We start from the raw sequence: 14028 nt of genomic DNA, 5'->3' as shown, positions 1-14028 counted from the left end.
TGGTGTCGTGTTTGTCTGTGATGACTCATCATGCACACTAGGTGTGCAAGGTTTCTGAAACCAAGACTGAAATTGTGATACAAACATCCACGGTCTCATGTCACAGTTCCGTCTTCCGGAACCACAATCCCCTTTTCCTCCCCAACCCCATACTCCTGCCACCAGTGCTGATGCAGCCTGATGGCTCTTATTACATTACTAATGTAGCAAAACAGATTTTTAATTTCATAATTAACACTGTAACACATGTAAATCACAAAATTAATATTTTTATTGTACTATTTAATGTTAGGGCCAGATGTATACCGTGTTCTTTAGTGTTCGTCTTTTTAGTGTTCCAAGTTGTTGGTGAATTAATAAAACCTATAAATTCAGTTTTTTTCTTATTCACAAAAAAAAAAACAAAAAAAGAGCGAGATATGACCCGAACCATGGCTCAAAATTCAAGGTCCGAACTGGACTGGGGATTTGGAGAATTATTACACCCCTAATAAACACCCCCACTCTGGGATTCATAAATATGTGATGTTTCAAGCTCTTTAACTGGGATTATATTAACTGTAATTTGAACCAAAAATTGTTTTTTTTTTTTTTTTTTTATCCATCAAAAACCAGCTTTTTGACTTTGAGGGCAGATCAGATCTGTCTGAATTGATGGGAGCACTTAAATCTCTTTTCAATCTGCCCTTATCTGAGGGCGTCACATACTTTTTGCATCAATGACTTCACTTGATTAAAACATTTTCTTATTTTAGTTATGATAATGTAAATCATAGTTTATGCTTTGTGTTGAAAAATCAGTTCAGAAACTTTTTCATGCAACTATATAAACAGTAAACACAGGAAAAATGTAGTGCTTGCTTTGTGCCGTGTTATATTGGTCTTAATAAATGTGTTCATTACTCAAAATCTCTCACATTTCATGCGCGATTGTCCAAATGTCCAGTATATTGTTCTACCATATAGCAATGATCATTATGTAGGATTTTGGGAATACTGTGAAACCGCATAAAGAGAGATGTGATTGCACTCATGACTCAAAATCAGTTGCACAGCAAACATCTCGGATGTCATTCAGTTCTACAGTTGATTTGAATTATCACTGGGTGTACCTGTTTCATTCTAAAGGACATCCTTTCCCCAGAGAGAAGCCTGGTCCTGAGTTAAATAACACTGTTAATGAGGACACACCATTGAAAGTGCTCTTTCTCTCCGAAGACGAGCCCTTTTTTATACATTATCTGTGTCCCCAAAAACACTCATTAGCTCCTGGCAGTATTAAGAAATCTTGAATATTTCCTGGTAAGCGGATCCTGCAATTAGGTAACAGTTCTGTAATGGCTGAACTTGCATAAGTGCATCTGAACAGCGTGGCGTTTCAAAGGAGGCAGGGAGTCTCTTTGCAGTTGTCTTTAATAGAGGCTTTAATGGAGTTAATGCTTAACTGTGCTTAGCAGAAAGAGAGAGTGCCATCCTTAATTTTCCTTATTTATTTAGGTCATATCAAAAGCTCGTAAATCTTGTTTTTAGGACAGGGTGGGGTGTTTTTTTTTTGTTTTGTTTTTTTTTTCCCATATGAGAAAAAGCCAGCTGCCTTTTACATTATGGAAATCTATCATGACCTATGGACCAATGAAAGTCCTCCAGTATTACTCCAGAAGATAATCTCTTTACATTGATCTACATAGTTACCTACAGTTTGGAACATTTTTCCTTCTCTTGTAAAGTCACTGTTTCAGAGTATTGCTATTAGATGTGGCAGTTTTAATAAATACTCTTTGAACGAGAGAAAACAGGAGAGAAATGAGAGAAAGAGAGAGGTGCCTAGAGACCACATTGAAAGAGTTGCTAGGAGGCAGAGGCAGCGAAACTGGAGAGAAGCCTTTCTGGGAGAGAGAATGAAGTGAGTGGGAGAGAGACTGATGAGCCAGACGAGCACGTATTTATTTATTAAATAACACTCCCTGCAAACAATGAGTGGAAATGGTGAGTAGTGTGGTGAGTTGTAGCTGTTCTGATGTGGCAGGTGTAAATTAGGGAAAAAATAGAGGGAGATAAGATATATAAGGTATAGAAACACCTGAACTAGTAAATAAATAATCAGCCGTTCTATAAGCTCCTTTTTCTGTGATATATTTTTCTCTACAGCTTGTGTACCTTGTGTATTGTGATGATGTCTATTTAGTGTGATACTAAAATGCTAACTGTTTGATAAAAAGTGCTGGAAAGTATCAAACTGTACACCTTTTAAAGATGAATTTCACAGATTTTTCTGCATAATTCTGTGGTTAAGATGTAAACAATGTCAGTCAGATTGTTCTGATGTGAAATGGTGCAAAATACAGAAACGTGTTGAGTCAGAATTCTTTACAATAGTGGTGATGAACCAGGGGTCACAATATGTACAACACAAATAAAGCCGTTTTGTTTACTAACCAGTGAATCTACACAAGCTTTCATATGTTGATGGTAGACTCTGAAAAAATGCATTTTCTTTGGGTAGCTCTCAGCCATAATTGTGATAAAAATAAACTTTCAGGCCAGATGCTCATTGTAAAGCAGTGGCATTGGTTAATGTATTTGTAGCTGTTTACTCTAATGGCTTCCTGAGAGCTTTTAAAGCATTAAACTCCTCAGTCTTGTTCCTATCACCACCACCATCTAGAACAAAACCTTTCAGGTCAAACCACTCTGAATATCTTTGTTTACATCTCAACCATTGCATTATGCAAAGATTCTTAAATACACAGCACCCCCGTTTAAAACTCAGTGTTTCTTGGTTTGGAAATATGGCTCTAGGAAAACCTTTAATTGGTGTACAGGCCCCATTTCTGGAAAAATTGGGACATTATGTAAAATGCAGTAAAAACAAGAATCTGTGGTTTTGTTAATTTTTTGAACCTTTATTTAAGTGACAAAAGACTTCCAGTGTTTTCATGGACCAATTTAATTGTATTTTGTGAACATAAACAAATTTAGAATTAAGATTATGGTTTGTAGAACTGTATGAGGTTTTTTGAGGAGCTTCTTCTCACACACACATTTGCACATCTCATTTACAGCAGTAGCTCTTTTTTTGTGATCAACTTTTAATTGAATTTTATATTACGTTTTACAACAAGGGTGAGGAAAGGTAAGCAGGATTGTAACATGATTTAGGAATGCACACAAATCAAAAATAAAACAAAGACGATACATAAACAACTAGACAACTGAACAACATTACAATTGAATTGGAAACTAAAACTCTTGAATAGAGTCGTATAAATTCTCCCAGTTTCTTAGTGTTGACTGTTTTGCCATGTTAAGCTCTGCTGTGAGATATTCCATCTGAACTGTATTTTGAAAACTAGATCCAGAATCCAGAATTTCATAGCTGAAAGCTGTGGGGCAGTTCAAAGTTGCACGCTTTCTTGGACGCTAAGAGCTCTTTGAAGACTAAACCACTGCAAGTTTCTTTATGGACCCAAAAGTGGTTATTTATGTTTCTGGCACCTTTATTTTTAGGAGCGAAAGCTAGTACTGTATATAATAATGTTATGTAAAAATGTTTCAACCAGTTAACAGAATACAGATATACCAACTGAAAACCAAGGGACTGTTTTTGTTTGTTTTTTATTTTTGTTTTTGTATTATTTTCTGAAAACACAAGTTCGCTTGTTTTGTGGCACTGAGTGGTTTTGCTCAACTCGAAGCCACAGTCTTACAGATAAAGTTAGTTCTCATCTGGCTTGTGTCCTGACCCCTCGGGCAGCTAGTGCAAAGGTGTGTAAACTCAGAAGACGGCACAAACGCTAGAGCCCATGTGTCAAACACAAGGCCTGCAGGCCAAGTCAGGCCCGTGGCACAAATGTATTCGGCATGCAAAATTATTTTTGTTGTTGTTGTTAGCTCATTTCACCCTGAGCTGTGCTACAGTTCCCAGCATGCACTGCAACGTAATGTGTGCTCCCACCCCCTCCCCAACAATGATCTATGGGACAGCACCACAAAAATGGTGGTGTGTAGTTCAAGCGACATTTTAAAGAGGTTTAACAGCTAATATAGTCTATTGTTTTATATAAAACAATTTGTTTTTATTTAAAATTATTTTTGAATGGCCTGTTTTTGCCATTATAATTTTGGCATATTTAGAACAAACAATGGCTAGTTGGGGTCATGGCATAATGTTAAGGAATAATAAAACACAGCTTGCCCACAGATTAGTGGAGATTTTTTAATATGGCCCTCTTAGTTGAGTTGGACACCCCTGCACTAGAACAACATCAGTGAAAAAGCAAAAGGGTTTTAATTTGATTTAAATTGGGATGGCTGAGCAGTCAGAAGGTCACTCTGGCATGTGAAGAGACAGAAATAAGTCAGCGAAACAAAGAGCTTGTTCTGTGTGGCATTGACCCGAATCAGGAATTGCTAAAGCCGGCTTCATTCAGTGCCACTGTCGTGATGCTTTTAGCTTTGAGCCTCTGTGTTGGTTTAGACTGACAGATCTTGCAGCAGACATTTAAATATATGGTGTGACCCTTGTTTGCATTCTTCACTTCCACCTTGACACACTGAGGCACTCAGACGTGCTGTCAAAGAAGAGTGACAAATAGTACAGCGGTTCACTAATATCATCTGTAAAAACTACAGGCCAAACTGTAAATATGAAACATACTGTATAAAGCGGTTCAAATTATTGCGCTTGAGTTATTGTACACATAACTAAGAAAATTACTTACATTATCATCATTATTATTATTATTATTATTATTATTACTATTATTACACATATGAACAGTACAGTTTGGTATTGAATATTGCACAGATGAACCATAGTGTCACACATTGAGGGTGGAGTTATAGAGTTTGATGCAAGGAAGCAACATACAGATTATGTAGGGGCAAGGAGTATACATAAATGTGTGTGGTAGTGCAAACAGTAATCTACATCATGTTTGAGATCAAGAATAGCATGTAATGTACAGTGAGAACAGTGGTTCCTTCTTTTTATGATGCTGCCTCAGAGAAGTTTAAACATTTTAAGACACAAACTAAACTTTTCAAATCAGCCACTTATTTATATATATATGTGTTTGTGTGTATGTATATATATATATGTGTATATATATTGTATGTGTATGTATGTATATGTATACACAATTTCTCTCGTTTTAAATTATTTGTTTTAAATTAAGTGTTTATTCTTATTATGTATGTATGTATACACAAAATGACTTGGACAAAAGTCTGGTTCCATTGATTTATGTTAATCAAATTTTTTTCCTTTTCCTGTAAAGTTACAATGTTTTGTCACAACAGATTCAAGGTTTTGTCACAACAGATTCGAGTCACATACCTACACAAATATGAACCATCAAGTTAGATAATTGGATATTGTGCAGCGCCTAGTGTAACAGAAAGATGAAATGTTGAAAATAAATCATTATATTCATAGTTTTGGTAGCAGCTTTTAAATATGGCACTACTGGGTCTTTTTTTTGTCTGTACGGACTTGTCCAACCTCAGAAAAGCACAATATCGTGATCCATGTTGTGTATTGTGAAAAGATATCGTGATATTTTTTTCCCATATCACCCACCCTTATAAGTTTATAGGTTTAATCAATAACCCTCTTAAGTTTTCTTTTGACTCCCAGACAGTCACATAATTGTTTAATGATTTACTCTATTTTAATTGCCTTTCTAAGAAATTTAGATTTGAAAAAGAGGCGTGTTAAAAACTAACCATGCATTCATCCTCAGTGTTAGGGTTGGCTATTAACTGACATGTTGAGGCAGGTGTGCCTGGTCAGTTTAAAGACTACGCTGACCCTTGAACTGGACTGAAAACTATTCATGTTGAATTATTTACTGTCAGCATTGGTTACCCGTACAGAGAAGAGCGAAAGCATTTCACACTGCTGCCCTCCCTACAGAGCAGCTTATTCCCTGTGCGTTTCGGGAAGGCTCTGTACGTGCATTCACTGGTGTTGCCCGGTAAAGATCAACAACAGCTTCTGGGTCCATGTGCTCCATATGTTGGTGACTATTGTAGAGGTTTATTGGACATGATTTTTCTTTTTCAGAACTTTCTAAAGCCAAAACTATACTATAATATAATATAAAAAAGAACCTAACCACCAACTCAGTATTAGTACATGGTTTGTTATGCCTGTTTTTTCTCCAGTGTTCACTTTCTTGTCCCACATTGGGTAGAAATGTATTTTTTGATCCAAAAAGCATCTGTTATTGCTATCATGAGGATTTGGGAATACAGAGCACATGATGACCATAAATCGTGTGATTTTCTTTTCTATGAAGGAACGAAGCAGGGAGGTCACAAGACAGTGTTTTGCTTTATTAAGAGACTGATGCTATACCCAGTGGCTGGGGTGCTTAGGGTTGTCAGATATATTAGTTTTATCAAAACAAACCCTTTATTAAAGTTCAGCATTTGCGTTTTTCTTTCTGTTTCTTTGTTCTTGCTCTGGTTTGACCCCACAGTTCTCAGAGGGTAAAATTACTTGAATGGCACAAGATCACACCTGGTCATTTTCACTGGTGCAAATGTAGACAAAGTAACACAAATACTGCAGTGTGTGCTCATACCTAATTTGTTTGCTACTGTCTGCACAAGAGGTTGGGTTTTTGTGACTGTCTTTTAATTTGGTTTGATTGGTTGCAGTTTACAGTGGATAGTGTGCACCAAATTACAACAGTGGGTGTTTGTTTATTGGTCAGAAATTTTGTCCGCCTGTCAAAAACAAGTCTTTGTGGTCGCGGATTTTCAACCAGAGCGGCAAAACATGACTAATCAGAATCAGAGTACTTTATTGATCCAAGAGGGAAATTGCAGTTTTTACAGTTGCAGCCATTAATGTAAAAGAATAAACACTCTAACAATTTAAAACAAGAGAGAAATTTGCAGTATGTACACCTTTAAATACAGTAAAATGACAGTGGCTGTGATAATAAATAAATATGAAACATACTGTATAAAGCGGTTCAAATTATTGCGCCTGAGTTATTGTACACAACTAAGAAAATTACTTTTATTATTATTATTATTATTACTATTATTACACATATGAACAGTACAGTTTGGTATTGAATATTGCACAGATGAACCATAGTGTCACACATTGAGGGTGGAGTTGACTCATCACTGTGTCGTAGAGTGGGTGGGAGCCATTGTCCATAATGGCCTGCAGCTTAGACAGCATCCTGCTCTCCGACACTGCCATCAGCGAGTCCAAAATAAAACAAGGCAGATGAGCCGAGCTGAGCTTTTTGTAGTGAACGTCGGTTGTAATGGTGAAGCAAAAAATATCAGATTTTTTCACACAATCTGCTTCTGTGTCAGACCTTGAGAGGTCATCAGCTCAACCCCAGTCTGACTCAGGATCAGTGAACCAGTAAAAGATGCACATGAAGATGTACTTGAACAACCATCCACTTTAAGCACTTCATACAGAAGCACAACCACAGAAAGATTTCAGAACTTTTTGGCTTTAGGAGTTCTAGGTGGCTTTAGGAGGGCTCAGGTATGCTAACATAAAGCAGAAGCAAGCAAAGATATAGCTAGAAAAATGGATTTCTTAACAGGAATTAATCATTTCAAAAAGGAGACTGTAAAAAAACATGGTGAGAGTGAAGCGCATAAAATGCACATGAATTCACCATCACAAAGTGCTGCTGAGTGCTACAGAGTGCTACTAAGGAAGCTCCCTTAGCCCGCGCAATCTCTCGTGTATGCAAAAAAACAGCTGAGAAAGAATTTAAAGAGCTTAGAATTAAATTCACAGCCTACATGATAGCATTGAAGAACTACCCTTCACCAAATTCACCTCTCAGAAAAAAATATGTTCAGTGATCCATGTGGCAAAATCAAACACATATCTTTGCTATTACTTTGTCAGCCTTCATTAGCAGCAGCTTGCTGCAGGAATGATTTTTGATTGTTGAGAGTCAGACATTGAAACAGGCAGATTATCTGGGGGGTACAGCACTGATGTGCTGATAGATGAGTTAGAAAAGCATGCTCTGTTGTTGAACTCCTTCATTTGGTGCGGACCATCATAAAATTGCAATCCCTTCAGTAGCAAACTGTACCAGGGTTTGCTTGTAAGTGGACCGAGACCCACGATTATTGGTGGGTACACAGTTCAAGTGTTTGGTGCCAAATAACACAACTCTCTTGTTGTTCAAACTGAAAAGTAAAGAAATAGGATAGCATCACATAATAAAAGTAGGAGTAGGGTAATACAGTGCTTGAGTAGTTTGAGCTTGGTATACAAATATAGAAAATATTTGACTTTCACGTTAAAACTTTTGACTTTCATGTTAAAACTTTGTCTTTAATGGATTTCTGTGAAGCTGCTTTGTGACAGCATCAGTTGTAAAAAGCGCTATACAAATAAATTTGACTTGACTTGAAGCTTTGTAAAAAAAATAAAATATCAGGTGATACTTAAGGTTGCAGGATCGGAAAAGGAAAAATCGTGCCGTGTCTGGTGTTAAAAAATAAAATAAAGATGTGTAGACAGCAGAAGTGATTGATTCACTTATGGTGGTTGGCCAAGTTAAGAGCAGACATTTCTACCATTCGTGGATTACTTGGCCAGGAGGAAGAATGATTGATTAGAAATAACAAAGCACTGATTCAAAAAACACCATAGCCAAGAGGATGAGGCAGAGGGAGAAAAGAGAGGAGGAGAAGGAGTAACTGAGCAGGGAACACAAAATTTACAGAAAAAGAGGAAGTGGTTAGGGGGGAAAAGGAAGACCACCCAGCAGGGAAGGTCAAGACTTCAACAGTGGAAGGCACATATTTGTTTACATGGCTGTTTGCCAAACCAAGGCTGCGTTAGTCCAACCAGTCACAATATAAAAAAAGAAGGCGAGCCAGTCAAGACAGACTTCAAGTTCAAGTTTCACTCAAGACATCTGATTTATCTTGAATCGCACAGCGCCAACATATCCAGACTTGTCAGATAGCTGGAACGAGGGTTGATTTCGCAAAATTATGTACCACAAACAACACCGATGCATGGTACAGCATATGTAACCTTGAACACTACGATTTAAGATATTTGAGAAAAAATTGTTTTGAGAAGGTCTGACTAAGAATAGGATATCTGCTAACTGTTTTTCTGAAGCCAAGAGAGCCTCTCTTTTTCTCTCTGGTGTTTTAGTGTCTTCTGACTTGTGACCCCTGTGCCTCTCTTACCAGGTGGTGAATGTCGGCACCATGCACGGACCTCGAAGGAAGTTGAAGGTCTTTGTAATGACTGTGATGACCCTGTTCATCTTCATTGTGGTAGAAGTATCAAGAAGCACTGGCCAGGATAAGAACGGCAGGAGAAAAGTTCGAGTCCCCACCAAGCCGTTCTGGAGAAAACGGACCCCGCATGATGCTTACTGGAACCTCCAACAGCAGAAAATGGACCATCAGAACAATCCCATCCTGAATGGACCAAACATGACATTCGGCAGCAGCAGGTTGCCGGAGTGGTTAAACGAGACGTCGCTGAATAACTCCTGTGAGCCGGATTTTAGAGTCACTACACAAGTGAAGGATTTCAGCTCCCTTCCAGACCGTTTTAAAGACTTCTTGCTGTACATGCGATGCAGGTCCTACCCCATGGTAGTGGATGAGCCAGAAATATGCAAAGATCCGCCATTCCTCCTCCTGGCCATAAAGTCGCTGGCGCCCCACTTCGACCGGCGCCAGGCAATACGAGAGTCTTGGGGTCGAGCTGGTCTCATGGCGAACAAAACTGTTGTTACCATTTTTCTTCTTGGTAATGCCACCAATGTGGACCACTTCCCAGACTTATCACACCTGTTACATTATGAGAGCTCCAGGTATGGAGACCTCCTCCAGTGGGACTACAGGGACTCCTTTTTCAACCTAACCATTAAAGAGGTACTTTTCCTTGAGTGGGTCAACACTCGCTGTTCCGAAGCTAGCTTCATATTCAAGGGTGACGACGACGTTTTTGTGAACACGTTACACATTATCAATTTCCTTAAGGGCCTCTCACCTGCCAAGGCGCAGGATCTGTTTGTCGGGGATGTCATCACCAATGCTGGACCTCACAGAGACAAAAAAGTAAAGTACTTCATCCCTGAGAGCATGTTTGTGGGATCATATCCTCCTTATGCAGGTGGTGGAGGTTACCTGTACTCAGGAAATGTGGCCAAGAGGCTCCACGGCATCACGAGCCAGGTGGCCCTCTATCCCATCGACGACGTCTACACAGGCATGTGCCTAAGGAAGCTGGGACTTGCTCCAGAGAAGCATAAGGGCTTCCGCACCTTCAACATCGAGGAGAAATTTCGTAACAACCCATGTGCCTATAAAAGCCTGATGCTGGTCCACCCAAGAACTCCACAAGACATGATTAAAATCTGGGCCTGGCTCAACGATCCAGCCTTAAACTGTCAGTAGATTCCATTCCACCTCAGGGTTGCTAGGTTTTGGCAGCTTATACATTATCATTATTATTATTATTATTATTATTATTATTATTATTATTATTATTAATCTTATATGATGGTCTAAAAGTGGACTTAGCGTGTGTGCATGCCTTGTCTCTGAGCTGATCTAAGCTACTGCAGAAAAGGTAGCAGTTTGTATTTTAAACATGATGTTATATAGTGTTACACGAAACCAATTGCTGTGCCACAGAAGCTAGAAACAACAGAATCATGGGAACTGTAGTTCAGCTGGCCTGAACTTGGTACGGTGAAAAAATGTGCTGATCACCACAGTTGAGCGTATTCTATAAGTTATTTTTATGTGTCCCTAGGTTGTTAGATATGTTGGGTAATCGCTGTTATTGCACTCCCTTATTTAGGTGGACGTCAATTAAGGATTAAGAACCGCAGGAGCCACGTAAAAATAGTTCCACGTGAATAATGTATTGCAAAAGCGTTGATCACTGCCTTGTCAGTGCCTGTATTATCAATGTTGACCACTTTAGCTTATGCTTATATGCAAGATTTGTCATTGTGTTGCTATTGTTTGAGTTGCTGCTCCGAAAAAAGTAGTATCTTGAAAGTGCATTGCAATTCCATCTTAATCAGATCAGTAAAATTAGGTCAGAGAATTAGTATTGTGGGTCACGTACTTCTTTGATTAGCTGTCGAGAATGATCTTAAGTGGAACTGTTACGTAAGTTATTTATCCATTTGCACAATCAAATGGCTGTTCTGTTAAGAAGTAGATTTCCAAACAAACTAAAGTGATTATTGCTGTAAATGTATTCAGCGGTCCTGTAGATGTGTCCAGCCAAAGTGCATCAGCTTTTGTGAGTTTTGTGCATCAAATCGTTCACCTCTTTCAGTCTTAGCAGGTGGAGCCAAAATGCACTAGCATAGCCAGCTGTATGTGAGCCATGCTGGACAGGCCACTATTGTTCCCCCAAAGGAGGGCGGACCTGGAAGCATTTCCCTCTTCTTATTACAGTATTCTTGTGCCTAACGCGGATGCTTTGGAAAGCTGTTATGACTTGATTAAAGCGTAAAGATGTGAGGAATAAGGCTCATTTAATGGTGGACTGTTGTCTGAAGTAGACAGACTCTGCCTTTTGTTCATTAGATTTGACGAACGACAGAACCAGAGCATGTTGTCGTCTGCCGGAGTGCACTTTCCAATCCCAGACAGGGCCTGGCGCCCTAGATGATGGCAGTCTTTTTTCACTAAAGAATAACGCAAAGTGGGTGGTGAGTTGGGGGAGACCAGTCATGTTACAGCAACACCTGCAGGCTAGGTGTTGGAAGCACACCTTTTTTTGTGTTCAAGTTATTTTAATAAACACTGGATCCATGTTTCATTATATGACAGGCAGATAACGTTGTGAGATGTTACGTGTCAAAACGTTGCTGCACTGCCTGCCTTTCTGGGTTTTAGTGTCTTTTCCCTTCATTTTCTTTGAACGTTCTGTTGATTTTTCCTCCTCACTGCTCAACATAAAACCAAATATTGCAGACTGTGTCTGCTTGCTGTAGAAGTAGCATCAAAGCTAATGTTTACATGACTAGACAAAAGAAAACAATCAAACTCAAAGGTATTTATTTATCAATCTAAAGCAGATCAGTCAGACCCGGTATTTCGCACAATATGAAGAGAGAAGGCCCCGGGCAGGGTGACCAGATCTTGCATTTGCAGACATTCTCTCAAAGGACTTGAGGGTTAGTGGTGTATTTCATGGGTCCTGAACGAAAAGAACACTCGAAACGCCCTGTCACTCGTCATTTTCCTGCACTCTTCTGAAGACGGACCAAAGGTCAGACTCTGTTGCTTGTGAATATATAGCTGTATGTTAAAGTACGTAAATGAGGTCATACAGGATTTCCTCCGCAGCCGTCTAGGGCAGACGGTTGATTGTAAGAAACGGCTCTCTTTTCCGTCCTCTGTGCCTTCTAAGATCTCCTAAGTGTCTTTCTCTTCAGGCTCTGTCACTTTGATGTTGCTTTAAAATGTACAGTAAAGATTATAAAGCAGTCACGTCTGGGCAAAGTCACGAATTATGCTGTTTATCAAAATGACTCAGGTCTTCATTTGCTGTAGCTGTAATCACATATTGACCAAAATTAAAGTGTTGCCTGTTTTAAAAGTGTGTGCCACAAAGCAACTTGTAATCTTTGCAAAAACTATATTAAAATATATAAATAAATGGTTGTGTACATAGCTAATTTTATAGTAGTCATATAATAGAAAGATATTTTGACCAAAATGTGCCTGCATTTTATTCTGCTCTATCTCTATTGCTGGGCTTAGTTTTGTAAATTATCATGCACCTTCTTTTTTTGTTTGATTTTTGTCTTTTTTCTGTGTTGATCTAAATAAAATAAACCTTAATTTTGTTTTTGTATTTGTTGGTGTGTCTGTGTGCTGAAATGCTGCCGCATGTTTAGCTTTTTCAGTTCATTTTTCAGTTAAAATTGAAATCAGAAGTTCTTTATATAGCTTTTCCAGAGAAAGTTGATCTAGAGTCGGTTTTTCACATGCAAAAGAATACAGATTAGATGAGCATAGACAGGAATTTATGGTAAGCTGAAGTAAATACTGCAGGATTAAAATGGGGTGTGTTTCGATTTGTCCTCCACTCAAAAATGTCCAACCCAAAATGACTCTGGTCAGAAAATAGTGAAGGGCTAGTAGATGGCAAACACAAACTGCATCAACAGATGAGATGGCACGACACCACTTTTTCTTTTCCAGTATCAATACTGATATTGAGACCTTGAGCATCAGTCAAGTCAATATTGTCTTTAAAAACTTTATAATGAGCTGTATGTAGTTGTTCACTTACGATGAGCGATTTCAGGCTAGATTTGTTACTTGATTGGATTGGACTCAGCATACCTATCAATACCTATAGGCCATCTCTAGCTACAGTTTCTTACTGTAGGTCAGCAAGGTGGAGTGGCCAGTCAGTGGATATTCCAGCATACAGTTTAAATATCCCTGGGTCATGTTTTGTTGACTTTCCATACATGACAAGTGACAGGTGTGACAGACATGACCATGTAGGGATAAGCAAAAATAGGCAGAACAGAATGTTCTAAATACAATCACAGTACAGGCACACACAATCCTGAATATAATAACATGTAACAGCACTAAACACATTACAGAGCTGTAGATTTGAAGTTTGAATACTGTAAAAAAATAAATATAAAATCTGCCACAACTTTTGCACAGAATGTTTTTTCCCCCAATGTTAAATTCAGCAAAATAGCGTTTGACCATGGGTGCCCAAAGCTTTGCATATAACTGTATACGCTAATGTTAAAGGGCCTGTATCATGGAAAACTCACCTTTTTTAAATAAAAGAGTTTGGTTTAGTTTGTAAACATTTATAAAGTTTCAAAAGGTACTGTTCACTCTCTGGTCCATATATAGAAACTAGGCTGCAAAAAAGCCTGTTATGAATTCACTGTTTTTGTGAAATCATTTACAAACACCCACCTACTCAGCCTACAGCAGTTTAGCCCCGCCCACTCACACTGAAGTTATAAGGAGTGTTTCAACCCA

At 38.6% G+C, this 14028-nt stretch overlaps 1 protein-coding gene across 1 annotated transcript in view; it reads left to right on the top strand.

The window, feature by feature from the left end:
- b3gnt2b (UDP-GlcNAc:betaGal beta-1,3-N-acetylglucosaminyltransferase 2b) overlaps positions 1-13695 on the top strand; it is a 36740-nt gene extending 23045 nt beyond the window's left edge. Inside the window, exon 3 of the mRNA XM_036592878.1 lies at positions 9214-13695. Within this exon, the coding sequence (XP_036448771.1) occupies positions 9232-10434 (1203 nt within the window). The 5' untranslated portion in view covers positions 9214-9231 and the 3' untranslated portion in view covers positions 10435-13695. The remainder of the gene's footprint in view (positions 1-9213) is intronic.
- The last annotated feature ends 333 nt before the right edge of the window (positions 13696-14028 follow it).

The sequence above is a fragment of the Colossoma macropomum genome, unplaced genomic scaffold (genome assembly GCF_904425465.1).
Source record: "Colossoma macropomum unplaced genomic scaffold, Colossoma_macropomum, whole genome shotgun sequence".
NCBI lineage: Eukaryota > Metazoa > Chordata > Actinopteri > Characiformes > Serrasalmidae > Colossoma > Colossoma macropomum.
This window is presented reverse-complemented; position numbering and strand designations above follow the sequence as displayed.